Raw genomic sequence first — 26,019 nt, 5'->3', positions numbered from 1 at the left:
CCCCAATCATGCCTTCACATGATTGCTGCCTGATTTGACACTTTACTGCACCCTCAGGAGACCCTGAGTCAGAACAACTTAGCTCTTGAATCCCTGACCCATGTCATCTGTGATATAATAAATGTTTGGGGATAATTAATTATACTGTAATAGATAATTAACCCGTCCTTTTTTTGTGATAAATATTTGAAGTCTTCTGTAGAAACTTTAATTCCATTTTTGATGACTCTGCATTTGTTCCTCTGTGCTGTGGCCTTACCACCCTTCATGGGAGACTCTGAGGTGTCAGCAGTCAGTAGCTGGGAGCCCCTGGTGGCTCCTCCCAAGTGACCCCAGACCAGCCAGCTGGCTGTGGCATTCCCAGGACTCCCTCCTTCCCAGGCAACTGGGTGTGGGGTTGAGTCAAGTTCCAAATCTGCTGGGGACCGCACCCACCTCACATGAGAAATCAGAGAAGCCAAGTCCATGGAAACTGTTCATATGACATACTTTATTTCCAATCTACAACCATTAAAAACCCTTTGTAAGTTTACACTGTACAGTTATTCTCATGTCTGAAATAAGACACGGGAGGGAAGGAGAGCTGGTGGACTGGACCATGGTTGTCTAGCACCCAATACCTCCTGGGAAGGAGCCTTCTGAAGAAAGGAGTAGGGAGGAGAAAGAGCGGACAGGAGAGGCCGAGAGTTTGGCCCAAGGATGCCCCTGGTCCCTTCCTTCCCAAAGGCCTTTCCCTGGGGGACCCCTTGGGCCCACTTCAGGGTCCACACCAGGAAACCAGGATGGTCAGGAAGGGGGTTTCACAGTATTGGCGGGGGGTTTGGGATGGGGGGGGCCAGGTTGAGGGACAGCTTTTGGCTCTCTCCCCTCAGCCCCTAGGGGCAGGAGCAGCTTTTTGGCACTGTCTATAAGGTCTCCCTGAAGGTGGGAGGAGGAGGAGGAGCTGGCTGGGGATTTAGGAGTCTTTCTTTGAGAACCTAAGTTTCTTTCCATTTGAAAAGAAGCCATAAGCCTATGGTGAGATTCCCAAGGGATAAAGGGTCAGGGTCTTTTGTCTCCTGCCCCCCCCCCCCCCCCCCCCGCCACAGGATGCCAACCCCCTGCCTGGCTGGCACAACCCTATACAACCTTTAATAAAACCCAGACAAGTAGGAGAGGTGGGTAGAACTGGAACCAAGCCAGGGGTAGGGAAAGGAAAAATGCCTGCCTTTCCCCAGCCCCCCAGTTTCTGGGAAGAGGAGAACACAGTTGTGTTTTGGTTTGGGTAGGGATGGCCAGGGTTCCCACCTCAGAAATCCAGATGAGCTTGATGTTTCCCACTTGTTCCTGGGCAGGACCAGCCTCGGTCCTTCACCAGGCCACACTATTTGCTGGTTTAGATCGGCAGGTAGTAAACGCCTATGTATATAAGAATCATTTAGAGGGCTTGTTAAACCCCCAGATTGCTGCCCTCCCCCCACCCCTGCCAAAGTTCTAGTTTTGTAGTTCTTGAGTGGGGCCAATACTTTGCATTTCTGTCAAGTTCCCAGGTGATGCTCTGGCTTCTTTGAGAACCTCCAGGCATCTCATCCTCAGCAACTTGGTGCCCTAAGAAGACAGTGCCAGGGAGCTGGGCTGCAGCTGCCAAGACCCTGCCTTAGAGGCACCAAATTGGGAAGCTGCCGGGAATAGACTTGTGAGCCCCCTGTGCAGAGAAGTAAACTAAGGCACAGAGATCAGTGGCGGAGCTGAGAGAGGAGCCAGGATACCAGGGCCCAGTGGAGAGAGGATGGTGATGCAGGACCCCAAAACATGAGGGGTGCTCTGGGGTCCCTAAGGATCATCATCGTAAAATCATACAACCAACCAAACACAGGGAAGTTAGAACAACTGCCCAGACCTGGGCCAGGTCTCCAAAATCCTGGCTGAAATTCCTTTTCACAGGAGCAGTTCGAGTGGTATAGAGCGGAGAAAGACAAGATGACTTTGGCCCTTAAAGGATGCTTAGGGGAAACCAGAGCTCCTTTCCTTACTGCCTGGGGTTCAGGGAGCTGGTGAAGGGCAGGAAGGGAGGGGAGCAAGGCTGATAGGGTAGACAAAGGAGGGTCCAAGGAGGGCGTGGGGAAGGGTGGGGTGGGGCAGCCCTAGACAGGGGTCACCTTGTCACCAGTTCCCTTTGGTTCTTGGCTCTGTGGACTTTGCAAACTGCAACTACTACGGAAGGGATAAGGGGTAATGCCAGGGTGGGCTACAGGTTCTGCCAGGGCAAGCTATTCAGAGGCAGAGAGATCCAGGAGAGGGTAGAGAGGATGGTGGGATGTCAAATGGACAGGCAGACGGACGGACAGATGGCCAGGGACAGGAGGGAAGAACCCAAGTCAGGCTGCATCTGCTTTACAAACAAGGCTATGCGGGACTGGGCAGGATAGGGGAGGTCCCAGTAACCTCTGCCAAATCCCAGTGGATAGTGCTGGGCTCCTGTCAGGAGGCTGTGGACGGAAGAAAATGGGACTCAAGGGTGTCTTTCTGGGCTGGGGGTGGTCACTGGACCAAGCCCAGCCTGAGGCATTGGGGAAAGGTTCCCCCTTCAGTGTGAGAAAACAGAACCCAGGAAATACAATCAGATCTGAAAGCAAACATCAAGAGTTGGGAGACCGCAGACACAGGAGGATGGGGATGTGAGCCTGAAGGGCCAGGAAATCCACAGGAGGCCATTCTGGGAGGGCTGAAGGGGGTGGGTGCTACAAAGAAGCCCAGGGCTCAGAAGAGGAAAACCTGGCCATGGGTCAGGACCACTCAGTCTGCTGGTGGGAATCAGTCAGAGAAGAGGAGGCAGAAGGAGGGGAGGCTTTGGAGGAAGGTGATAAAACAAAGGATGGATGGGTGGTGGGAAGCAAACAGGCTGAGCCCAGAGAGAAGACAGGGTTCAGCCAAGATCAGGGAATGGTAGGTGGGGTCTCACTCACCCCTGGGAATGCAGAACCTGCTGGGAGTCAGGAAACCTGAAATCTGGTCCTGACTCTGCCTCCGGTTTGCTGTGTGACCTTGGGTGAGGAACTCCCTTCTCTGGGCCCAATTCCTCATCCAAAAAAGTGAGGGGTTTGACAAAAAAGGACCAACACTGTGTGATTCCACTGAGAGTACTTAGAATAGGTAAATTCATAGAGACAGAACGTAGAATAGTGGTTATCAGGGGCCTGAGGGAAGGATGGGGAGTTACTGTTTAGTGGGTACAGAGTTTCAGTTTGGGGTGATGAAAAAGTTCTGGAAATGGATAGTCCTGATGGTTGTACCACTGTGTGAATGTATTTAAAGCCACTAAAAGGGCTAAAACAGTAAGTTTTATATTATGTATTTTGGGCCACAATTTTTTAAGAAGTGAGAGGATTGGTCTAATTTATTAGCCTTTCTGCTCACTAAGACTAGTGAGGGCACTAGGGGACAATGAGCGTGATTGGACCGCTTTAGATCAGTGTAGAACCTTACGTTTGCCCACGCAGACTCACAGGCACAGTATTGTATTTGGTCCCCAGCACCGCCATGTGAGGTAGGATTTCTTCCACTTTGCAGCTGGAGGAACAGAGGCACAGACTAGCCACATGCTCTGGGGTCAAGGTCATTCAAGTCGGTGGCACTTTATTATTATTTTTAAAATCAGTTCAGTTCAGTGACCTGGAAAACATCCTTGCATTTTAGGTTCATACCACAACTGACTTAGTGGCCTTTGAAGAAAGGACGCATGCTCTAAATTAGCATAAGAGTTTGCCTCCTGGGGCAAATATTGTCATTTCCCTTGACTGGATGATGAGAGTCGTGAAAGTTGATGTGCTTCCCTTTTCACCATGGCTGCCAGGAAACTCCAGAGTAAAATTTAATTGCAGGATTATGGGGATCACATCAGATAGATATAAGTGTGTGTGTGTGTGTGTGTGTGTGTGTGTGTGTGCGCACGCACACGCACTTAGTTGCTCAGTTCTGTCCAACTCTTTGCAACCCCATGGACTGTAGTCCTGCACTCTCCTCTATCCATGGGATTTTCCAGGCAAGAATACTGGAGTGGGTTGCCATTTCCTCCTCCAGGGGATCTTCCCAACCCAGGGATCAAACCCATATCTCCTGTGTCTCCTGCGTTGGCAGGAGAATTCTTTACTCACTGTGCCACCTGGGAAGATAGATTTGGGGAATGATAATTCCTCTTGCCTTTTGCCTTTTTTTTTTTTTTTTTTTTTTTTCTGTTGTCTTAATGAACTTTACAATTAAGATTGTAAATTGCCTTTTTGGAAATTCTCAGCATAATTAACCCAAATCAGAGCTGGGTTGAGGACCAGGTCCCCTAATTCTCAGCTCAAGGCTCTTCTAAAGATATAACACCGTGGTTATTGGGCTTAAAAAAGATGGCCTAATTGGAGATGGTGAAGGACAGGGAAGCCTGGCGTGCTGCAGTCTATGGAGTCATGAAGAGTCAGACATGACTGAGCAACTGAACAACAATGGTCAAGGCTGTGAACATCAATGGTATACACTGGTATTTAGGATCTCTCTGGGAGTTTGTTGGATATGCAGATTCCTGGCCCTCTGGGGCGAGGTGGGGGCCAAGAAGCTGCATTTTTGACATGTCCACAGAGGATTCTGATGCAGGGGTCCCCACACCACCCTCTGGGACACACAGGTCCAGAGATTCAGGGTAGACTGGTTTTATGTCTGGGTTGGGCAGTGGCATAGTCTGGGTATTCTGCACCCACACAAAGCCCCCAGTGGAGCAGCAGGTCAACAAGGGACAAGGTTGGACTGAGGGTTCCAGTGGACCTAGGTTCTAGTCTGAACTTGATGACTTCCTAGTTAGGTGACTCTGGAATGAGACCTGTACCTCAGTTTCCTCATCTGTAAAATGGGAGCACTAAACCCTGTCCTGCCAAGGTTGCCTCCCAGAGTTAGCCTGTAGAAGCCTGAACGAGATGTGGCAGGGGAAGCAATTTCTAAATAGCCATGTGCTCTAGAAAAAGTGTCCAGGGACTTAATTATTAATGAAGAGGTGGTGAGATTGGGGGGCTGATGAGCCTGGAAGACTGGCAAAGCTGGGGAGGGCATTCTAGATGGGAGAGGAGAGGGAGGAAGGCCCTAGAAGTTGGATGGGCAAGAGGAAAACAGGCCATGTGATGAAACCATGAAAAGCGGATGCAGGCAGGCAGGAGAGAGCCATGTGGCAATCAGGGCACAAGAGGGTGAAGTCTTAAACCCTCAACTTTGTCACCTGGGAAAGCAGCTGGTAGAGGAGCATCCCTAGGGAGACCAAGGGAAGGGGCCGTTTTCAGCAAGACCTCTTAGAAGGGGTTTTTTAAATTGGTCAGCCTTTGGTGGGGACAAAATTGGAGGGGAGAGGGCTGCCAGGGTGACAGGGACTTGAATATTGATACTTCATGCATGCAGGATCTAGGGGCCACTGACGTGCCAGAGTAGTTTGATTTTCATTTCAAATACAGACATCATTGCCCCCAGGAGGGTCTGATTTGGCTGTGGGAAGAGGTCAGATGTCAGAAACACAAGATCATCCAGTTTGGGGTCAGTCGTGCCAACTGGTCTTCCATTTCCCCTCAACCAACTGGTGCCAACACAATGGATCCAAGCCTAGGGGCCTGTAGGGAATTAGGACCCCAGGGTTCCTTGGGACTTTGGCTGAAGAAAACAAAGATAGAGGGAAAGGAGAGAAAAAAGAGGGACAGAGGGTGAGGAAGAGAAGAAAGTTGCTGGGAGTAAAGAGGCAGCAAAGAAGAAAGGGGAAAAGGGCAGTGTTCCTTCCTGGGACCTGGTGCTCCTGGGGAGTCCTCAAGGTGGGCCAGGCAGTTTTCTGCTTCGGGAATGTTACCAAGACTTAAAAGGCATTTGAAGGAACAAACAAACTTAGAAATTACATTCCAAAAGAGTAGAGAGTTTTTACAAGACAACCCCCCACCCCAAAAAAAGAAAATACAACCAGTTACTAATTAAAATGCTAAAACCCAAATCAAACCAATATTTACATGTAACATTTTCAACCCCATCAAGCCCCATGTCCAGAGGCTTCTGTAGGAACAGTGATGAGTGACCTTGCCCAGTGGCATGCAGGAAGCAGAAACTGGGACTTGACTGAAAACCAAGGTCTGAGGCCTCTGACCCTGGCTGAGGGCTGGGCAGCCAGGCGCTAAGACAACGAGAACGCAAGGACAATCTTGGATGAGAACAATGATGGTAAGGCTGAGCAGCCAGCAGGGTCCAGGTCTCGTGAGGATTCCTCCCCAAGGCTAGAAGTACAGCCTCCCTGGCCCTCTGCAGCCCGGGGAGGTGGCAGAAGGCCTCTGGTAGCTTGTGGCCTGGTGTGAACCCCCCTCCCTTGGAGATGGCATTGGAAGGGCCCCCCTGACCTCTTGGGTGGGAGCACTGGCATCCCAGAGGGGCCTGGCCCTTGGCTCCACTGACCTGCCTGCTCTGCCCACACAGGTCACTATGGTATGAGGAAGTGGCTGGTTGTACTAACGTGACCCCAAAGTTCTGCCGATAGGCAATGGAGATAAAGGTATTTGGGTAACTGGTCCAGGTGCCCCAGAAAGGGCAAGACTGAGGGCTGGTGGGTGGGAGCGCAGAGGTGTCTCCTGAGTCCTGGGGGACACACTAGTAAAGCTGCCGGCTTTCAGGCTTCCTGATAGAAAATTCACAGATAAGCCACTTTATCCTGACGTTTGCATTCTGAGCCCCCAACCAGTTACACGCAGATATGCAGGTATGTGTGCAGCCAAAATGGGTTCACTGGCACCAGGGGGAGGCCCCCTGCGTTCCCCTGCCCTGTCACCGCTGCAGTGAGCCGTGCTGCAATCCGTCCGATGGCTCAGACAGCTCACATGCAACGGGGAAGGGTGGGCAGTGGGGTTCGGACTGAGAGACGAGCCTGGAGAGTCCGTAAGGCTAAGGAGAGAGGCTGGTGAAAAGGCTGGAGGCTGGTGAGAACTGAGGCAGGCTGGCAGACACTCTCAGATCCATGTGCAAAGCTGCAATAAACAACATTCTCGAAGTTCAGTCCTGTTTTCCTGCGAGTTCTCACTTAGGGAACTTGGAGAGATCTCCATGCTCTTGATAAAAGCCTTAGTAATCTGTGTTGGACTCATTAGAAACCAAAAAAAAAAGGTGTCAGAAGGAGGGAGGAAAATGAGAAGGAAAATGGGAAGTGATTGGGAAGCGGTGCTGCTGGTCCAGCCCTCTGGCCTGTCTGTGAGTATTTACAAACTCACGGCTGGGGGCCGGGCAAGTAGCAGGTGTGGAGCATAAAAGTGGTGCTCTGAGGCCAAAGGGTCAGCAGATTTGTGGGGACCTCTGCTGGGGCCCCATCCAAACCTGAACCAGGAGACCAGAGCTCGCCTCCTGAGTTGCCTTGTCCACAGAGAGGACCCTGCACCCATCCATCGTGTTAAAGCCTTGCATTGTCCCAGTGATGAGTGTACATGTCTCAACCTCCAATAAATTACCTTAGGGACTTTGGGGTAAATTAAATTATTAAAATAAAGTAAAACCACCTTAAATATTTATAGTAAGAAAAACTCAAAATAAACAACCTAGGCAAGAAATGTGTTTCCAGGCCCCAGTCTATTGCCATGTCCCGGGGCACCGGCCTCGTGGAAGGCTCCTGGGCCTGATCTGGCCAACTGGGAGTCTCTTTTTGGGAACATCTTTGCCCTCCACCAGCTGCAGGATGTAAACACAGTGGAGATGTGGCACCCCTCCAGGGTGCTGGGGAAGGAGCCCTCAGCAATCAAGGCAGTGGGCAATTAGGCATTTATTTATCTGTGCACCAGGTCTTGAGATGGACTCTACCTATGTCTGTCCTCAAGGAGTCTCCTGGGAAGGCTGGGGTCCCCCAAGTCACCTTAACAAGAAAGGTAGTTCCAGTGGCCCCCCGACCCTGGGTCCCGCACATTTCTACCTCACGTTCTAGGTCTTGCTGCATCTGAGCTACGGGCAGGGAGATCCAGGGCCCCAGGATTCCAAGCAGATACCTGACTGTGGCTACTGCCCTATCATATCCCCTAGAGCTGCAGCAATCCAGAGCAGCAGGGCTGGAAGGAGGAGGCGGCGGCGGCGGAGGGAAGAGAGGGATGGGGTGACGCCCAGCTCAGCTCCACCAGACACCCCACGTTGAGCCCTAGAGCAAAGCCTGTTCTTCTCATCGGTGTTTTCTCCCCATGAAGAGGGATGTGGTTGGCTGGGAACATCTCTGTGAGCCCTTTTCCCTGAGGCGCATGGCTGGAAGTAGATCCTTTCCTTGGCTCTTCTGAGAAGTGGGTGTGGGTGGAACCAGGCAAGGCTCTCCCAACTTACGACCCAGGAATCAGCTCTCAACGGATCTCTCTGGAGACGCTTCTGAAGCCCAGTTTTGGTCTTTCTCCCACTCGCTGCCTTCCCCTGGGAAGTCAGAGATCACCACCCAGCAGTCAGCAGGAGACCCCGCTTTACCTGCCTGGGAAAGTGCTTCCATGGCAGAGATGCAGCCCTCCAGGGTGAGTGATGCAGGGAGCTTGCGGGCCCCAAGCGTCTTCTCCTCTCCACTGGTTCCCTTCGGCTGTCCAGGGACGGGGGCTGGTCGAGGTGAGGAGCTCCGCTGCTCTATCACTCGCTGGGCGGGGCTGCCCGCTCCTCCCCACCCCAGCCAGACTCTGAAGGGTGCAGCCTGCACTTGGAAGGAGAGTGGCGGATGGCAGAGCGGGATGGCCGGGCGAAGCAGGAGGCGAGAGACTGGGTGCTGCAGTCACACACTGCATCCTGTGGGGAGAGAGAGAGAAGTCAGGAGGAGCCTGGAGGCACTGACTGACCGCCCACCCCGGGACTGGGTGGCCGGCCAGGCAAGGAATCTGGACTCAGCTGTGCCCCAGGACCAGTTCCTAGGAGCTGTAGCCCCTCTTTGAACCAATTTTAAAAACGTATTTTCTTCCATTAGAGCAGTAATAAACGTTCATGAATAAAACAGCAATGAGTGTTCATAAATAACGTTCCAGGGACTTCCCTGGTGGTCCAGTGGTTAAGAATCCACCTTCCAGTGCAGGGGACTCGGGTTCGACCCCTGGCCGAGGAACTAAGATCCTATATGCCGCGGGGCAACTAAGCCCACGCACTGCAGCTAGAGAGAAGCCTGCACACTGCAACTAGCGAAAGCCTGTGTGCCGCAAAAAAGACCCAGTACAGACAAAAAAGCAAAACAAAAAAACCCAAACATTCCAGAATATAATAAACTCTGGAATATACATAAATTCTGGAACATAACCTTTACCAAAATGATCTCAACTCCTATAGTTTATTTTGTAATCACAAAGACATGAATACTTTTTTGTCATTATGTATGTCCAGATCTCTTTCTTTTTAATGGCCACATAGTATCCCACTGAGTGGAAATAGCTTAATTTATTCATCCAACTCATTTTTTATGTGTTTTAAGTAGTTTCTAATTTTTTTTTACTACTACCAACACACAGGGATAATGGTTAAAAGTGCTGCTATACATTATTTACAATTGCCAAGATATGGAAACCTAAGTGTCCATCAATAGATGAATGGATAGAATGCTGCTGCTAAGTCACTTCAGTCGTGTCCAACTCTGTGCGACCCCATAGACGGCAGCCCACCAGGCTCCCCCATCCCTGGGACTCTCCAGGCAAGAACACTGGAGTGGGTTGCCATTAATGCTACTCAATTATTAAAAAAAAAAAGTAATTTTGCCATTTGCATTACCGTGGATAGACTCGGAGGGCATTACACTAGGTAAAGTTAAGTTAGACAGGGGAAGACAAATATTGAATGACATCCCTTATATGTGGAATCTAAAAAATACAACAAACTTGTGAATATAACAAAAAAGCATCAGACTCACAGATATAGGGAACAAACTCATGGTTACCAATGGTGAGAGGAAAGGAGGAAGAGGCAATATAGAGGTAGGGGATTAAGAGGTACAAATTATTAGGACTAAAAATAAGCTACTAGGATATATTTTACAGCACAGGGAATATAGTCAATATTAATAATGATTACAAGTGGAGTATAAACTTTAAAAATCATGAATCACTGTATTACACACCTGTAACTTATATAATATTGTACGGCAACTATACTTCAAAAAGCACCAAAAACGTGCTGCTGTAAAACTTGATTGGTTGGTTCAAATTCCAGCCCAGTTACTTACCAGCTGTGTGACCTCGAACAAGTTTTTTAACCTCTCTGAGCCTTGATTTTTTTCTCAAAGTCGTTGTGATCAACTTTGATCTCAGCCCAGATGTTTTCCTCAAAGTCTGTTGTGATCACAACAAACTGTTGGCATAGTGCCTAGTAAGTCTTAGCAATTTTTATTAATAATGCAATACATTTCTTTATATACATATCCACCTCTGTAAAAATTTCCATCGGCTACATTCTTAAGAGAACTACTGGATCAATGGGTAATAAGCATATTTTACATACTGAAAAATGTTTGGGTCAACCAACATGCAAAAACAATCAGCTTTGTATTACTGGTTTCATGATACAGTTGTGGTTATGTGATTATGATGATTAATTTTGTGTCAACTTGACTGGGCCACAGGTCCAGACACCTGGTCAAACACTATCCTATTTAATGCTACTCAACTATTAAAAAATATATATCTATCTATTAAAAAAAAAACCACTATCCTGGGTACTTCTGCGAGGATGCTTTTGACTGAGATTAACACTTAAACCAGTAGACAGAGTAAAGCTGCTTGCTCTCTCTAACGTGGGTGAGCCTCATCCAATCAGTTGGCGTACTGAACAGAACCCAGAGGCTGACTCTCCATGAGTAAGAAAGAATTCTTCCTGCCTGATGACCTTTAGACTGGAACTACATCAGCTATATGTTCTGTACTGGAACTATAACGTTGGCTCTTCTGTTCTCAGGCTTCTGGACTCAGTCTCTCTGTCTCTGTCTCTGTCTCTCTCTGCACACACACACACATTCTCACACATGCATAACCACAAAGCCTACTCCCAAGTTTCTCCAAGGAACTCTAATATAATGGCTATGTTCAGTTTGCAAGAATTCAATAAGCCATATTTTTTACAGTATGTACATTAAACTAAAAAAGGTTTTTTTAAGTTAAAAAAAATAGGAATAAATATTTTAAAGGTTTTTTTTTTTTTTTTTTTTTTTTTTTTAATGTAATGCAGCCAGAGAGTACAGGGAAGTAAAGCACTCATCATATACTCTTGGGGGTTCTAGAAACTCAACAAAGTCTTTGGAAAGGAAATTCAGTAACACTTATCAAATACTTTAACAATTTACCCATTTATAAGCCAAATTCACCTCAAAAGAAAAAGGGCACCTCGCCCCCAACCCACCTACCTCATTGGGAAGGACCGTGGCTCCATCTCCATCTCGAGTGATACCATCCTTCCCCACCTGCGGAAGCACGGAGAGCCTGGCCTCCTCACTGCCGCCCGACTTGCCCACCTTCTTGTTCAGGATCCTAGCCATGCCCTCGGGTTGATGGTAGCTGGCGGGGGAGAGGGGCTCTGGCTTCTTGGCGCCCTCTTCCCCAGCCACGGACGCCGTGGGGCTCGGCGCCCGGCCGCACACGTTGCGGAAGAACTCCTGCACGATGCCGTACTTGGGCGGTTCAGGCTTGGCCCGGGCCTCGGACATGCCAAGTTTCCAGACCGACTCCGTGCTCCCCGAGTGCTCCACCACGCTGAAGAGGCTGGACAGCCCGTCATTGATGTTCCTCAGCACAGGGCTGTCCCTCGTGGTGGTGGAGCGGGCCCAGGCCGAGCCGTTCTGCTTGCCCTGGTGCAGGTTCCACAGGCTGCGGTCCTTGGCCCCGTCCAGCTTGGACACAGAGCGCCTCTGGAGCTTGGGCGAGCCGTACTTGGGTGAGCAGCAGGGCCGTTCGATGCGCGCGTGCACCTTGTCCAGGGAAGATGAGATCTGCTTGCTGCGCACGGACACGAGCGAGGAGCCGCGCGGCGACCAGCTCTTGCCGTGCAGGCTACCGCGGGGCGGGTCGGTCTGCAGGCCCACGCTGACCGTGCGGATGGTCTGTGTGCCCACACTGGCCACGCCCACCGTCTGGCTGGACGTGCTCTTCACCTTCCGCTCCAGCGAGCCCGAGCGCATGGCCTGGCGCACGCAGTTGGTGATCTCCTTCATGTCGTCGCTCATGTTCCCCGACATCTCAAAGTCATGTAGGGCTGCAGGGAAGCCAGGCCCTGCCGCCGAGGGGCCGCCCCCGGAGCCCCCATCCAGGCGCTGCCGGGAGAAGTTGCAGAGCCAGCGGCTGTAGGAGCTCTCGGCCAACCCGTCCGCCTCGGCCGACTCTTTGGGCTTGGCTGTGGTGAAGAGGAAGCCCGGCTCGATGATGATCTTCCCCTCCCTGTCATGGACCACCGGGACGCCTAGGCGCCGGGCCACCGGGGGGCTGTAGTACACGCGGATGCCCGTCTTGTCGGGTGCTGTGTAGCTGCGTTGCATCTGCCTCCCCGCCGGCTCCGGGCAGCCCAGGGCGCCCAGGCGGTTGCAGTCACGGGGTGAGAGCCCTGGCTGTTCGGGGGCACCCTTCTCCGGGTCCACTGGCTGGGCGCCCACGAAGGCAAAGGCAGGGCTGTTGGGCAGCTTTTTGCCCCGGGAGGCTTCCCCAGCGAGGTACGGGGAACAGTCCAGCAAACTCTCAAACTCCGACATGGAGGAAACAGATTTGGTCCTGGGGAAGAGCAGAGAGAATGGCTGAGTTAGTGGAAGATGCCTTATACAGAGCAAGCACTCTGGTCTTCCTCGCTGGTCCCTGCGCTTCACAGGAGCTGGGACCATGACGGTCCTGCTCACCTCTTGTGAAAGATGCTGTTGGTGCCCTGCCTCTCACTCCCTCCACACGCACACCCACATGTGCAGTACTGCATGCTCCGAGCACCTGCCATTCTCCACCTGAGGGCTTTTTTTCTGTCTGCAGAAGCATACTTGAACTCTACCCAGTTGTTGTTTAGTTGCTGAAGTCATGTCCAACCCTTTTGTGACCCCCATGGACAGTAGCCCACCAGGCTCCTCGGTCCATGGGATTCCCCAGGCAAGCATACTGGAGTGGGTTGCCATTTCCTTCTCCAGATCTTCCAGACCCAGGGATGGAACCCACATATCTTGCATTGCACGCAGATTCTTTACCACTGTGCGGAAACTAAAAATTTCACATGATGTATAGACATAGCCATCAACAAACCACGGGTGGGGTTTGGTAATTTGGTACCAGTCCCCAGGTCCCCGTAGGTGTGAGAACTCACGCTCCACTCTGGCTCCCAGCAATGTTGTGAAAAGCTCCACCTGCCCACGTGTAACCTGGTTGATAACACCTCCTTTAGAGTGCCTTCCCTTTCCTGTCTCACTTCCAGACTTTTCCTGGAATCCCCTCCCAAATGTCCCATTTGCACTCAAATCCTTGCCTGAAGGCTTACTTTTGGGGGAGCCCAATCTAGGACTTCCCAGGTGGCTCAAACAGTAAAGACTCTGCCTGCAATGCAGGAGACCTAGGTTCAGTCCCTGGGTTGGGAAGATCCCCTGGAGAAGGGAATGGCAACCCACTCCAGTATTCTTGCCTGGGGAATTCCATGGCCAGAGGAGCCTGGCAGGCTACAGTCCATGTGGTTGCAAAGAGTCAGACACGACTGAGTAACTAACAACAAATAATAACACGATCTAGGACACCACTTAATCTCTGGCCCAGACCTGGTGTGCGTGCTGTCTGATGACTGTAAGTGCCAGGCATACGCGACAGAACTGCACACGTCAGACCATTCAGTCCTCGGACAAGTCTGGGGTCGCAGTTCCCGTTACCCCATAGGTAGAGATGGGAAGCACAGCACCAGGGCACAGAGCTAGAACCTGCAGTGCTAAAATTCAAATCTCACATCACAACTCCAGAGCCACCCTCCTTCCTGGGGCTCACCTGGCTTTGGGCTGCTCACATGGTCCCTGTGGGGTTCTGTTACCCCAACTCTCTTCATGGGTTTCCTAATGGTGGAGACATGGTCTTGAGAGCCCCGGGGGGTTCCCTGGCTATAGCACAGGGCTGGGCCCAGAGGATGATGCTCAGTACTACCAGGAATAGAGGTCCAGTAGGACTCTCCAAACTCCAGAGACAGGAAGAACCCCAAAAGGAGCTAAACAGTTTCTTTCCCAGCTAGGATACGCTGGGGCCCATTTTCCATGACTAGAATAAAAAAAATCTCAGGCTAGCACTGCCATCACCCAAAGTTTCCCAGCTCCTAAGTGGCTGGGGTTCCATGAAAAACATATCCCCATGTTCTCTCAATTCAGCGGAGGTGCAGTGCTGGGCACGTGGAACAAAGAAGAAAGGCAAAGTGGCAGGCCAGACCGCAGGCCGGGGGCTGGGGCAGGGGGTGGGGCTGGGGACAGGGCAAGGGGAAGGGGCTGCCAGCACCTCTTTAAGCCGGTTCCCCCAAGCTCAGCTTCAGAAACAGCTTCTTTGTCATGGATCTTTTCACTGCGGGTCTGTCATGGAAGAGAGACAGGAAAGGGTCAGTCTGGCCACAGTGTGGGAACTGGCCCCAGCCCCTCTGCCTGAGTCTCCTCCTGTAGAGAAAGAGCATTGTTAGCACCGATCTAAAAGCCCATTGGTCAGTTTCTGGCTATAGTGCATCTAACCCCGCCCCCTATAGGTATGTGATCCAAGCTTGGCCAATCCACAGTCCAAGGGAGAACCCAAGAGTCTATTTAGAACTTACTGTGAATGTAATGCCAGCAACAAAGCAACCAGTAGCCACTGCTCAGTTGAAGCTGAAAGCAGTGACCTGAGGTCTTGTTTGGGGTTTGCCCCACCCTGGTTCCAGAACCAAGACTTGCACCAGTTTTCTGACCCGGCATCACCAGCCCTCTTGAGGCCCTAATGAAATCCTCTCCTACTTCAGTTCCCCAAAATTGGCTTTTGCTGCAACCAAATCTAATTCACCACATCCTCAGGCTGTCATGAGCAAGGGCTTGTATGGTCACTGTTTCTTTACTCAGTGTGTTGCTATATGGACAGTGCCCCTGAGGTTCAGAAGCAAACTTCACTGATTAATCTCCACAACCTGGGCTGGGCTAGGGCAGAAAATATGATTTTTATTTTACCAGTGAGGCAACTGGGGCCCAAAGAGACAGAGTGACTTGCCCAGGATCACAAAGCTCTTTTGGAGGCCCTGTTTTTGAGAAGAGCATAATTAAAACAGAGAGACACCTAACCTTTCTCCCCAGGCATGGAATGATGGAGCTGGCAAGGAGGGGACCTTCACAGGTCTTAAGGCTGGAATCATGAAGTAGAGACCTCAGGATTGAGGAGCCCAAGGAGGTGAGGGTATGTGACCTACGGGACAGGATTAGCATTGTCCTGGTCACATTTCCCCCAAGCGAGGGATTTTGCAGTGTAACCAGAAGCCTGCCACCTCTCTCACCTCTTTCCAGCTGTTGTCCTGCTTCTCCAGATCTGAGTGATTTAGGACCCAGGGGTCAGAAGCTTTCTGCAGCTGAACAAGAATAAAGAAGGTGGTCACGCACAGGCAAAGCTGGGGAGCCGGGCCCTGTTTTGTGCAGTGCCATTCCCCAGGCTCCACTCTGCAGCCCAGATGACCCAGGTCATGGGCTCGGAGCCACCTTCAAATGGACAGCAGCTCTGAGCCAACAAAGTGGGTTTGGCAAATGATCATAAAACCAACAATTTATAGGCATCCTTATAAGTGTCATTATCTCAAATACAGTAATAGTTGTTATTACTATGTTAATTCATGCTGCAGTTCCTGGAACAGCTACGTCAGCTAGGCAGCAGCTGAATGACATTAAAGTGGTGTCTCCACACTAGGTATGCTAAGCAGCAATTAAACTGAATGGCATGGCTCTGCACTCTGTTGTGAACAGCTCGCTATGAAAGAGGCAAAATGTAAATTATATATATATATATTATGATTCAATTAATGATAAAAAAATATATCTGAATGTAAATTTAAACAGCAAGAAAGGGAGGGAGTATGCTTTTGCAGTATTTGAGTCTTATATAAAGATGAAGTCCTGATTTATACAATTGAAATAATAAACAAAGGAAAAAGTCACAGAGCTTGATAAGCGAGGCGCATGTTAACTGTAGTGGGGCTACAGTCAATGACTGTTTTTCCTATTTACCTCTTTTGGTCAGAGAACTCTAATTTTCATGAGGAACCAGCCTTGGTTCTTCCCTCTTGGTTCAAGGGTTTTGGTAGGCTCTAGATATGGACATATGATTCATACCTGGCTGATCAGAGCCGTGGAGAAAAAGAAAACTTTCTTCCCATTGCAAATGCTAAGCTGTGAGGATGTGAACACAAAATTCAAAGAGGCCACATTGGAGGACAGCTTGCTTCGGAATAAAACACACGGAAAGCAAGCCTATGAGACCAGCAGGAAGGAAGACCTGGTCCCCACCGCGGTCTCTGAGCACACGGATCCAGCAGTACCTGAAGGAGTCTTCCCTCTGGTCTGTGCCCATAGCAACTCCCCGCTTGTGGCTTAAGGCGGCTGGGGCTGGGACAGGCCTCACCTGGCTCAGGCGATTCTGCAGCTCCTTTAGCTGCTGCTCCACCTGCTGCTTCTCACCCTGAAGCCGCTCCACCAGCTGCAGCTTCTCCTGGGCCCAGTTGTGCTCACTGATCTGCAGCTGCCGTGTCAGCTCCATGACCGCGCTGTAGGACTCGGCCAGGAGGTGCTGCTGCTCCTCCCGCTCCCTCTGCAGGGCTGCCTTCCAGTCAGGCCCCGTCCGATCCCCAGCCCCCTTCCCAGCCTTCAGCTCCATCTGGGGAAGGAAGAGCAAACTGGGTAGCTGGCACTGGGAGGCCCCTTGCCGTCCCCTCCCATGATCTTCCCTCCAAGGCACCAGCAGAGGGTAGGCAAAGGGAGGAGGGTCCTCTCCTCGGAGGACCCCCTCACCCAGGAGCCGTCGCTGACCCCTTCAGTTAGAACTACTCTCTTCTCACAATCAAAGCTTGTGTGGCACAGTTTCTACACACCAAGCTCGGTGCTAAGGGCTTTTCAGGCATTATGTGTATCCTCAAGAAAACTCAGCAAGATAACTACCGTTTTTGATATTTTTACCAAAGGGGAAGAGGTTCAGAGAGTTTACTTTTCCCAGGTTACATAGCTACACAATGGCAGAGGTTCCTAGTTATTGCTTCTCATGATATTTCGTCAACACTTACCAGGGTTTACAGTTAGTGGGAGATATGCACAGTCTAAACATAAAAAAAATGTATGCAGGAATCACTCAAGAGTAATGGCTTTCCTGGTCCCAAGCTCGGGAGAGGGGGGAGCAGGAGGTAAATATGCCATCTGTAGAATCAAGGCACCCCACACCCCAGGCTGTGGTCTGATTCCCATGGGGGAGGGGCCGCTGCAATGGCTGGGGTTGCGGGGCAGTATGAACAGTGGACACTGTGGAAAGTGCAGATGGGAAGGGAGCTGTGAGATCTGCAGGGAAGGTTGGGAGGACAGAATGGTGGCACCCGGAAGCCAGAAGTTTGAGAATTGGGAAGAAGAGGGGATCACGGTCATGAGAAGCCAGGAGGGCAAAGGTTTGGGGAGTGAGGATCAGGTCTGCCGTTTACTAGCTGGGTGATCTTGGAGAAGAAACTGAACTCCTCTGTGCCTGTCTTGTCACTTGCCCAACAAAGATAGTCGGTGTACCCACCTCCAAGGGGCCCGTGACGCCTGGGAAGGCAGCCTGAAGCAGGGGCAGGGGGGAGGAAGCTGGGCCATGCAGGAGGGATGGGGCTGGTAAGAGCACTCTAAGTGGGAGGAAGCCCACTCTCACACTTCTCAGACCACAGTAGAGGGCAGCTAACTTGCTGCCAGGCACACACAGCAGAGACTAAATACCCAGGGCTCCTGGTTAAGGGTCCTTTGATTATTTGGCTTGTAGAGAGGGGAGTCCCCCACTTTGAGTGGACGGAGCAAAACAGGGCCAGGTAGCAGAGAGTTAAGGGGACTTTACAAGGACAGCAAGCCACAGAAATCTGGGTGTGAGGATGAGGATGCCGTCGGGTGCAGACAGGCATTTAAGTGTTCTGGCCTCACCTGTGAGCCTGTGGTGTGGGAAAGGTGCCCGTGATGCCCCCAGGCTCTTTTGCCAACCCCTCACCTGCCTTTCCTAGCCCAGAGACCCCCAGCCTCCACTGCTTCTGGTATCCTTGCTGTGTGATCTAATCAAGGCTCTTGCCTTCTCTGGGCCACAAAGTAAGTAAAGTGATTCCTATGCTTCTAGAAGCATGGCATGCCATCCTGTTTCCCAGTCTGACAGCTGAGACTTTGGCAGAGACAGGAACAAGGAGAGGGATGTCTCTGACTGGTGAGACACTCACCAGGGCAGTATGGCTCTTGAGCTCCGCCCGCTCTGTTTCCCAGGTGGCCTTGGCCTTGGCAAACTGTTGCTGAAGCTCAGTCAGACCGCGGCGTTCATCCCGGAGCAGCCAGCACAGCTCCTTCAGCGTCACCTTCATGTCGGCCAGTGTCTTGATGTACTCATTGGGCTGCAGATGGGGACAAGGTCTCAGTCAGGAACTTTCAGAGCGGCAAGGAGGGGAGGCTGGACTGGGAACTCATCCAGAGTTCAGTCTGGGACTCTACCAGGCCTCAGACAAGTCCCACAACTGCTCTGGATCATCTCTTCATAAAACAGGCATAACAAGCCCAGCCCAGGCCCCCTCCAAGGCTGACACGTGCCCCAGCTTCACATAAACACAAAATTCTGTAGTTACACCAATTATTCAGCCTAAAGCTGAGCTGACCTGGACCCTGGCTTCTCTGAGGCTCTGCAGCATCTAGGCCTGGGTCTTTCTCCCTGCTCAGCAACTGCATTCTCTGACCCACCATGGGCCAAATGAGCATCTGAACCCTGGAGTCTACCTGACTATCTGACTTGGCCTAATCTTCTCTCCTGGGCACATGACCTGTTTCCCACCTATAACCCAGCTTAGTGTGGGTACCCCTGGGAGCCTGATCCCACTGCTCCACTACCCCCTGCCTTGATTTGAAAGTTCCTGATCCTAGGCCACAAGGTCTTTCGACATACAACTCACTCCAGCCTGCTGTCCTTAACCCCACTATGAACATCCCAAGCTGAAGCCAGTCTCAGAATACCTTGCTGCACCTCTGCATACACAGTTCTTTTGGTACAGAATGGCCTTTTCCTCATTCTTTATTAGGCAAGCTTCTATTCATCTTTCAAAACCTACCACCTAAAACCCCTTCTCTGTAATACCATCCCCTACACTCTGAACAGAATTAAGTGCTCCCTTACCTGTGACCCCACAATCCATCATCTGACTCTCTATCACTGCCCTGGAATGACTTATGTACTGCACAGTACTGAGCATCTGTGGCCAGTGACCAGGCAATGACCCTCTGGAGCTCTAGTCCCTGGTGTAGGACTGCCGTCAGAGAAAGCAGCAAGACATGATCACTAAACAGACAGAGGAACAGACAGACAGGACAGGACTGGAAATGGGCTGAGAATTCACCGTGTTCTGGGTCCAGCTGTCCCCTGTGCAGGTCTTGTTATCAGAATGCTGGGCATTCAGTTCCTCTTCCTCCATTAGCAGGTACAGCTCCTTCATGCTATTTACCTATTTTTTAAAAAACACACTGATCAGGGGGTGGTAAAGCATCATGCCTGAGGGTCTAACCTTCGGGGGGAGAGGATACAGGCTAGTGACTCAGATAAAAAGGGGGCTGAATAGACAGGCAGGAAGCAAGTATGCGGATTTATGGACCAAAGGCACCCCAGCCAGGCATTGATTTCCCAAAATTTAACTTTTACTCCTAGGCACCGTCCAGGCCAAGGAGCATAGCTAGAGAGTCAGGTCCTTCTGGCCCTCTCCCCTACCCCACAACCATCTCTTCTGCCCCAAGGACCATGAGACATCCCTGAAAACTACTCAGAAAGAGCTCTGTTGTCAAAGGAGGCACAGTGATTGGATTAAAGGGGCCACAAGGCGCCCTCTTAACTATAGATAAGGGCAACCAGAGGTTTGGGTAGACAGACGGGGCCCTTCCTGGGGGCGGGGGTTGCAATTAATTGATTCTGGACAGGAGTCCAGTCAGCCCAGGAGACCAGGGCTAGTTCAAGAAGGGAGAGAAGGAGAAGAAGAGGGTGTTTATTTACTGTTCATTAATTCATTTGACAAATTTTTTTTTTTTTAGCTGTGCCCGGCAGCATGTGGGATCTTAGTTCCCTGATCCAGGATCAAACCTGTGCCCCTGTATTGACAGCATGAAGTTTTAACCACTGGACCACCAAGGAAGTCCCTTATTTGACAGATATTTATTGAATATCTGCCATGCACCAGGTCCTTGTTCAAAACTGGGGATATGTCAGTGAGCAAGACAGACAAAAAACCCTAGTCCCCTTGAGCCTCCATTCCAGTAGCAATAAAACAAACAGATATGTGAAATACATGAAATGTCATTAAGTATATGAAATGTTCCATAATAATAAGTGCTATGAAGAAGAGAAGAACCATGAAAGGAGCTAGGATGTGCTCCACTGTGTGGTCAAGGAAGGCCTCAGGGAGGAGGTAGTATTTGGGCAAAGTTCTGAACGAAGTAAAAGAATAAGTCACGTGAAGACCTGCAGGTTGAGAATTCCCGGGAACGACCCCAGCAAATGCAAAGGCCCTGAGGTGGGAACATGTCTGTCTGAGGAAGAGCAAGAGAGCCAGGAAGTGAGAGGTACGGGGACCGAGGGGGTTGACCGGGTGTTGTAGGGACTTCCGCTTCTACTCTGGGTGACGTGGGAGCCAGAGGAGGGCTGTGCTAAGGAGTGACACTGACCTGACCTCCAATTTTGTGAGGTCACTCTGGCTGCTGTGTTGGGATACTTTATAGGACAGAAACAGAGCTCCACAGCACCAGGGGGCACCATCTACGTGGAGTACACGCAGCCCGGTACCTGCCTGTTTTGAATTAGAAGATGCTCGGTAGAAGGGTGCTAGGGCAACAACAGGAAGACCAGTTAGGAGGCTGCAGTGATAATCCAAGCAAGAAGTGATGATGCTTCAGATGGGGCTGGTGACAGGGCTGGGCAGTGCAGCTGGGGCAGATTCTGTAGATTCTAGATAGATTCACAATGTGCAGGAAAGGCCATGGAAGCCAAGTGCCTGGACAAGCTTTCCAAGGCAGTAGGCAAAGGTCAAAAGGTGAGATGCGGCCTGAGGGCTATAAATCCTGGCAACTGTGACCTTAAGGGGTCAGTTCAGGAAGAAAAGGAGGGTCCAGCCAAGGAGACTGAGGAGCCACCAGTGAGGTGGAAAGAAAACCAAGAGAATATGGTGTCCTAAAAACCAAATGAAGACGTTTCCAGGGTCAGGGCAGGCACTGGGAAGTATGTGCGGGTAGAAGGGCCTATGTGAGAAAACACGCAGTTCCATCCTTGGTCACCAGTATCTAAACATACAAACTTAAGCAAATGTATTCATTTGTTTATTTTATTTTGGCCAAGCCGAGTCTTTGCTGCTGCATGTTCTCTAGCCACAGCAAGCAGGGGCTACTCTCTAGTGGCGGTGCCTGGGTTTCTCGCTGCAATGGCTTCTCTTGTCGAGGAGCCTAGGCTCCAGGTGTGAGAGCTTCAGTAGTTGTGGCGCACAGGCTTAGCTGCCCCGTGGCACGTGGAATCTTCCTGGACCAGGGATCCCATGTCCTCTGCACTGGCAGGTGGATTCTTAACCACCAGATCAACCAGGGCAGTCCAACATGCAGACTTTATTATCTGGATACACAGGTGCACAATTCTTTCTCTGAAATTCTCTGAGCCAGGTGTGCTTGGAATTCAGAACTAATCGGGATTTATAAAGATAATATGGTACCCACGCTGTATATCATATAACAGCCCCGTCTGGAGTGATGCCCTGTGCTCACCAACACCAGTATTTTCCCTTCAAACATGTGAATACTAATGAAATGGGATAAATAAAGGTTTTGCTGCCAAATGAATATCAGGTCAACTTTTTCCATCTGAGTTAAACTCAACAAAACGGTTCTCAGAATCTCTGGATTTCTGAACTGAGGACAAGGAATCAAAGATCTTTATCTGTAGTAAAATGGGGTAGTACTTGTTTCCAAATCATAGGGTATGTGTAAAAGTGAAATGCAATTATCCACTGACAGCGTTTGACACAGTGCCCAGGACACTGTAAATACTCAATATATGAGGGTTTATCATTCACATGAAGTGAAGTCGCTCAGTCGTGTCCAACTCTTTGCAACCCCATGGACTGCAGCCTACCAGGCTCCTCTGTCCATGGGATTTTCCAGGCAACAGTCCTGGAGTGGATTGCCATTTCCTTCTCCAGGGGATCTTCCTGACCCAGGGATTGAACCCAGGTCTCCTACATTGTAGACACACGTTTTACCGTCTGAGCCACCAGGGAAGTCATACACAGTTTCAATTCTGCATGTGTGGACATATATGTTCTTTCAAAGTATGAATATGCATCGTTTGTTACTTGTACTCCTGGGCCCTGGGCCCACGCATCTGAGTGAGTGTGCGCTCAGTTGTATCCAACTCTTTGCAACCCCATGCGCTGTAGCTCGTCAGGCTCCTCTGTCCATGGAAGTTTCCAAGAAGATTGCAGTGGGTTGTCATTTCCTCCTCCAGAGATCTTCCCAATCCAGGGATGGAACCCAAGTCTCTTGCATCTCCTGCGTTGGCAGGTGGATTCTTCACGAACTGAACTACCTGAGAAGCCCCTTATTTATATAGTTATATGTATGCTATTATGCATTTGTGTATATATATTTTTATACACTGGGCTTTATATATTTTATATGTGTGTATATATACATATATTTTACAATATGGGTGGTTATGTTTATTTCTTATTAATTATGTCTATTTCTAGCCATTCCCTTCTAGGGGATCTTCCTGACCCAAGGACTGAACTCAGGTCTCCTGCATTGCAAGCAGATTCTTTACTCTCTGAGCCACCACAGAAGCTCCTACACTCATTTTTGATTTATGTCTATTTCAGTAAGTATGTGTGTTTCTATTTATTATAGGTATATATATCATTTTCTATGCTTATACCTTATTTTTCTCCTAAAGTAAGTTTCTGTTTCTCTCTGTTATTCCAGTACATTGAAATGGCTAGAAAGATTTTCACCAAATATGGAGAATTTGCTTGCAACAAACTGATTTAAAATACAGGCTATATGCCCTGTAGACAATTCATTTTGGGGGCAAAACATCTTCCCTAGCTGCCAAAACTGGGCTTCAGCTATGGAAAACAGTACAGAGGTTTCCCCAAAATTTTTAAATAGAACTCCTATATGATCTAGCAATCCACTTATGGGTATATATCCAAAGGAAATGAAATTCGGATCTCTGTGTGTTCACTGTGGCATTATTCACAATAGCCAAGATACAGAGACAACCTAAGTGTCTGTCTATAAATGAAAGAGTAAAGCAAATGTGACATATGCACACAAGGAAATATTACTCAGTCTTATAAAAGAAGGAAATCCTACTATTTGTGATAATGTGGATGAACCTGGAAGACATTATGCTAAGCAAAATCAGCTAGAGACAGAAACACAAATACTACAAGATCTCACTTATATATGGAATCTGACAAACTCATATAAGCAGAGAGCAGAGTAGTGGTTGCCAGGGGCAGGCACAGGGAGGGATAAAGAGTTCATGAGTAAGAGTTTGAAGTTTGTAAGATAGCTGGAGAGGGTGTGGAGAAAAGGGAACCCTCTTACACTGTTGGTGGGAATGCAAACTAGTACAGCCACTATGGAGAACTAGCGGAGATTCCTTAAAAAACTGGAAATAGAACTGCCTTATGACACAGCAATCCCAATGCTGGGCATACACACTGAGGAAACCAGAAGGGAAAGAGACATGTGTACCCCAATGTTCATCGCAGCACTGTTTATAATAGCCAGGACATGGAAGCAACCTAGATGTCCATCAGCAGATGAATGGATAAGAAAGCTGTGGTACATATACACAATGGAGTATTACTCAGCCATTTAAAAGAATACATTTGAATCAGTTCTAATGAGGTGGATGAAACTGGAGCCTATTATACAGAGTGAAGTAAGCCAGAAAGAAAAACACCAATACAGTGTACTAACGCATATATATGGAATTTAGAAAGATGGTAACAATAACCCTGTATACGAGACAGCAAAAGAGACACTGATATATAGAACAGTCTTTTGGACTCTGTGGGAGAGGGAGAGGGTGGGATGATTTGGGAAAATGGCATTGAAACATGTATAATATCATATATGAAACAAGTCGCCAGTCCAGGTTCGATGCACGATACTGGATGCTTGGGGCTGGTGCACTGGGACGACCCAGAGGGATGGTACGGGGAGGGAGGTGGGGGGGGTGTTCAGGATGGGGAACACGTGTATACCTGTGGTGGATTCATGTTGATGTATGGCAAAACCAATACAATATTGTAAAGTTAAAAAATAAAATAGAATTTTTTAAAAAAATGAAAAGGAAAGAAAAAAAAATTTGTAAGAGAGAGTTCTGGATGGTGGTGATGGTTGCACAAGAATGTGAATTAATGCCACTGAATTGTAAGCTTAAAAATGGTTAAAATTTATGTTATATATATTTTACTATAATTAAAAAAATAAATTTAAAAAAGTATTTAAAAAAACAAACCACACTGGGCTTTATCCAGAGGCTTGTGTGGGACTTCCAAACAGGAGGGGTGGTCCTAAAGCAGACAGTGGTTTCAAACAGTAGTACCCAGGGGTGGGAGGGAGGCTCAAGAGGGAGAGGGCATATGTATACTTATACAGGACTCATGATGTTGTAAAACAGAAACTAATACAATATGGTAAAGCAATTATATTCCAATAAATAAATACATGGATAAGATTAAAAAAAAGAAATAGTAGTAGCCAGGTGTCACAAAGAGTGATGCTCAAGGAGCAGCCATGCTGGGCTTTCAAGGTGCTTCTCATAGGGGCACCTTTGGGTCAGACATTCCTGGACAAGGGCAGCAGGGAGCATGTCCACTGAAACTGGTCAGCAACTCTCTCTCGAGGCCCTTCAGGAGTAAGTGGGTGGCCTGTGAGAAGAATCATGAGCTCTGTTGGGGGTAGGGGAGGGAATGCTTGCTACAGATTCAGGTCTAACCACCATCCCCTGCTATTGGGACATTCAGGCTACTCTAGGGGATCCCAGAGAGGGGTACACTGGGGTGGCCACTAGTTTCCATTGACTGTGGAATGAGTAGCTTGAATGAGAGAAGGGCAAAGCCTGGTCTAGACCAGAGTTATCTGTACTCAAAAGACCAGGTGAGCAGTGCCAACTCAGGTGGATGTGGCAGGTATGACATCCTTACCTGTCCCCTTCTCCCAGTAATGTGAGCGCACTGGCTGACTGTGACAGGAGGATGAGGATCTGAGGTCAAGGATCTGAGGTCGACCTGTAGCCGTCACAGGCTGAGGGACCAACGGGCCACGTGAGTCCTTCCCAACCTTCACACATTCCCAAAGCCCCACTTGTCCTTTTTCCTGCCACACCCAAATACTACCTGGACTATCACTGATGCTTTTAAGTCAACCTACTCCTTCTAGTTAAAGAAATAAATGTAAAAAAGACAGGTGAGGGACTCCTCTGTTGGTCCAGTGACTAAGACTTCAAGCTCTCAATGCAGGGGGCTGGGGTTCGAGCCCTGGTCAGGGAATTAGACCCCACATGTTGCAACTAAAGATACTGCATGCCGCAACTAAGACTCGGCTCAGCCAAATAAATAAATATTTTTTTAAATAAAATTAAAATTAAAAAGGAAGTTGATATTATTACTAAAAATGGAAAGTCACTGTCCATTACCATTGTCAAAGATAACATTAAAAATAAATTAGGGGCTTCCCTGTTATCTCAGTAGTAAAGAATCTGCCTGTCAATGCAGGAGACATGGGTTCGATCCCTGATCTGGGAGGATTCTGTATGCCTATTAAGCAAAAGCCGGACACAAAAGACT

At 49.4% G+C, this 26,019-nt stretch overlaps 1 protein-coding gene across 4 annotated transcripts in view; it reads right to left on the bottom strand.

Moving 5' to 3' along the window:
• Window positions 1–4,180: 4,180 nt before the first annotated feature.
• The window catches only part of SOGA1 (suppressor of glucose, autophagy associated 1), a 71,328-nt gene continuing 49,489 nt past the window's right edge, over window positions 4,181–26,019 (bottom strand). For 2 of the 4 annotated variants that reach the window (XM_044927671.2, XM_025263505.3), the window contains 7 exons: window positions 19,528–19,632; window positions 18,370–18,537; window positions 16,557–16,808; window positions 15,442–15,513; window positions 14,433–14,503; window positions 11,351–12,704; window positions 4,181–8,763 (listed from right to left, as the gene is read on the bottom strand). In XM_044927671.2, the coding sequence (XP_044783606.2) occupies window positions 8,611–8,763; window positions 11,351–12,704; window positions 14,433–14,503; window positions 15,442–15,513; window positions 16,557–16,808; window positions 18,370–18,537; window positions 19,528–19,632 (2,175 nt within the window). In that variant the 3' untranslated portion in view covers window positions 4,181–8,610. The remainder of the gene's footprint in view (window positions 8,764–11,350; window positions 12,705–14,432; window positions 14,504–15,441; window positions 15,514–16,556; window positions 16,809–18,369; window positions 18,538–19,527; window positions 19,633–26,019) is intronic. The other 2 variants (XM_044927670.2, XM_044927672.2) reach the window with 2 other exon arrangements.

This window comes from Bubalus bubalis, chromosome 14, assembly GCF_019923935.1.
Source record: "Bubalus bubalis isolate 160015118507 breed Murrah chromosome 14, NDDB_SH_1, whole genome shotgun sequence".
In the NCBI taxonomy this organism is placed as follows: Eukaryota; Metazoa; Chordata; class Mammalia; order Artiodactyla; family Bovidae; genus Bubalus; species Bubalus bubalis.
Note: the sequence above shows the minus strand (reverse complement) of the source record. Positions and strands in the feature narration are given on the sequence as shown.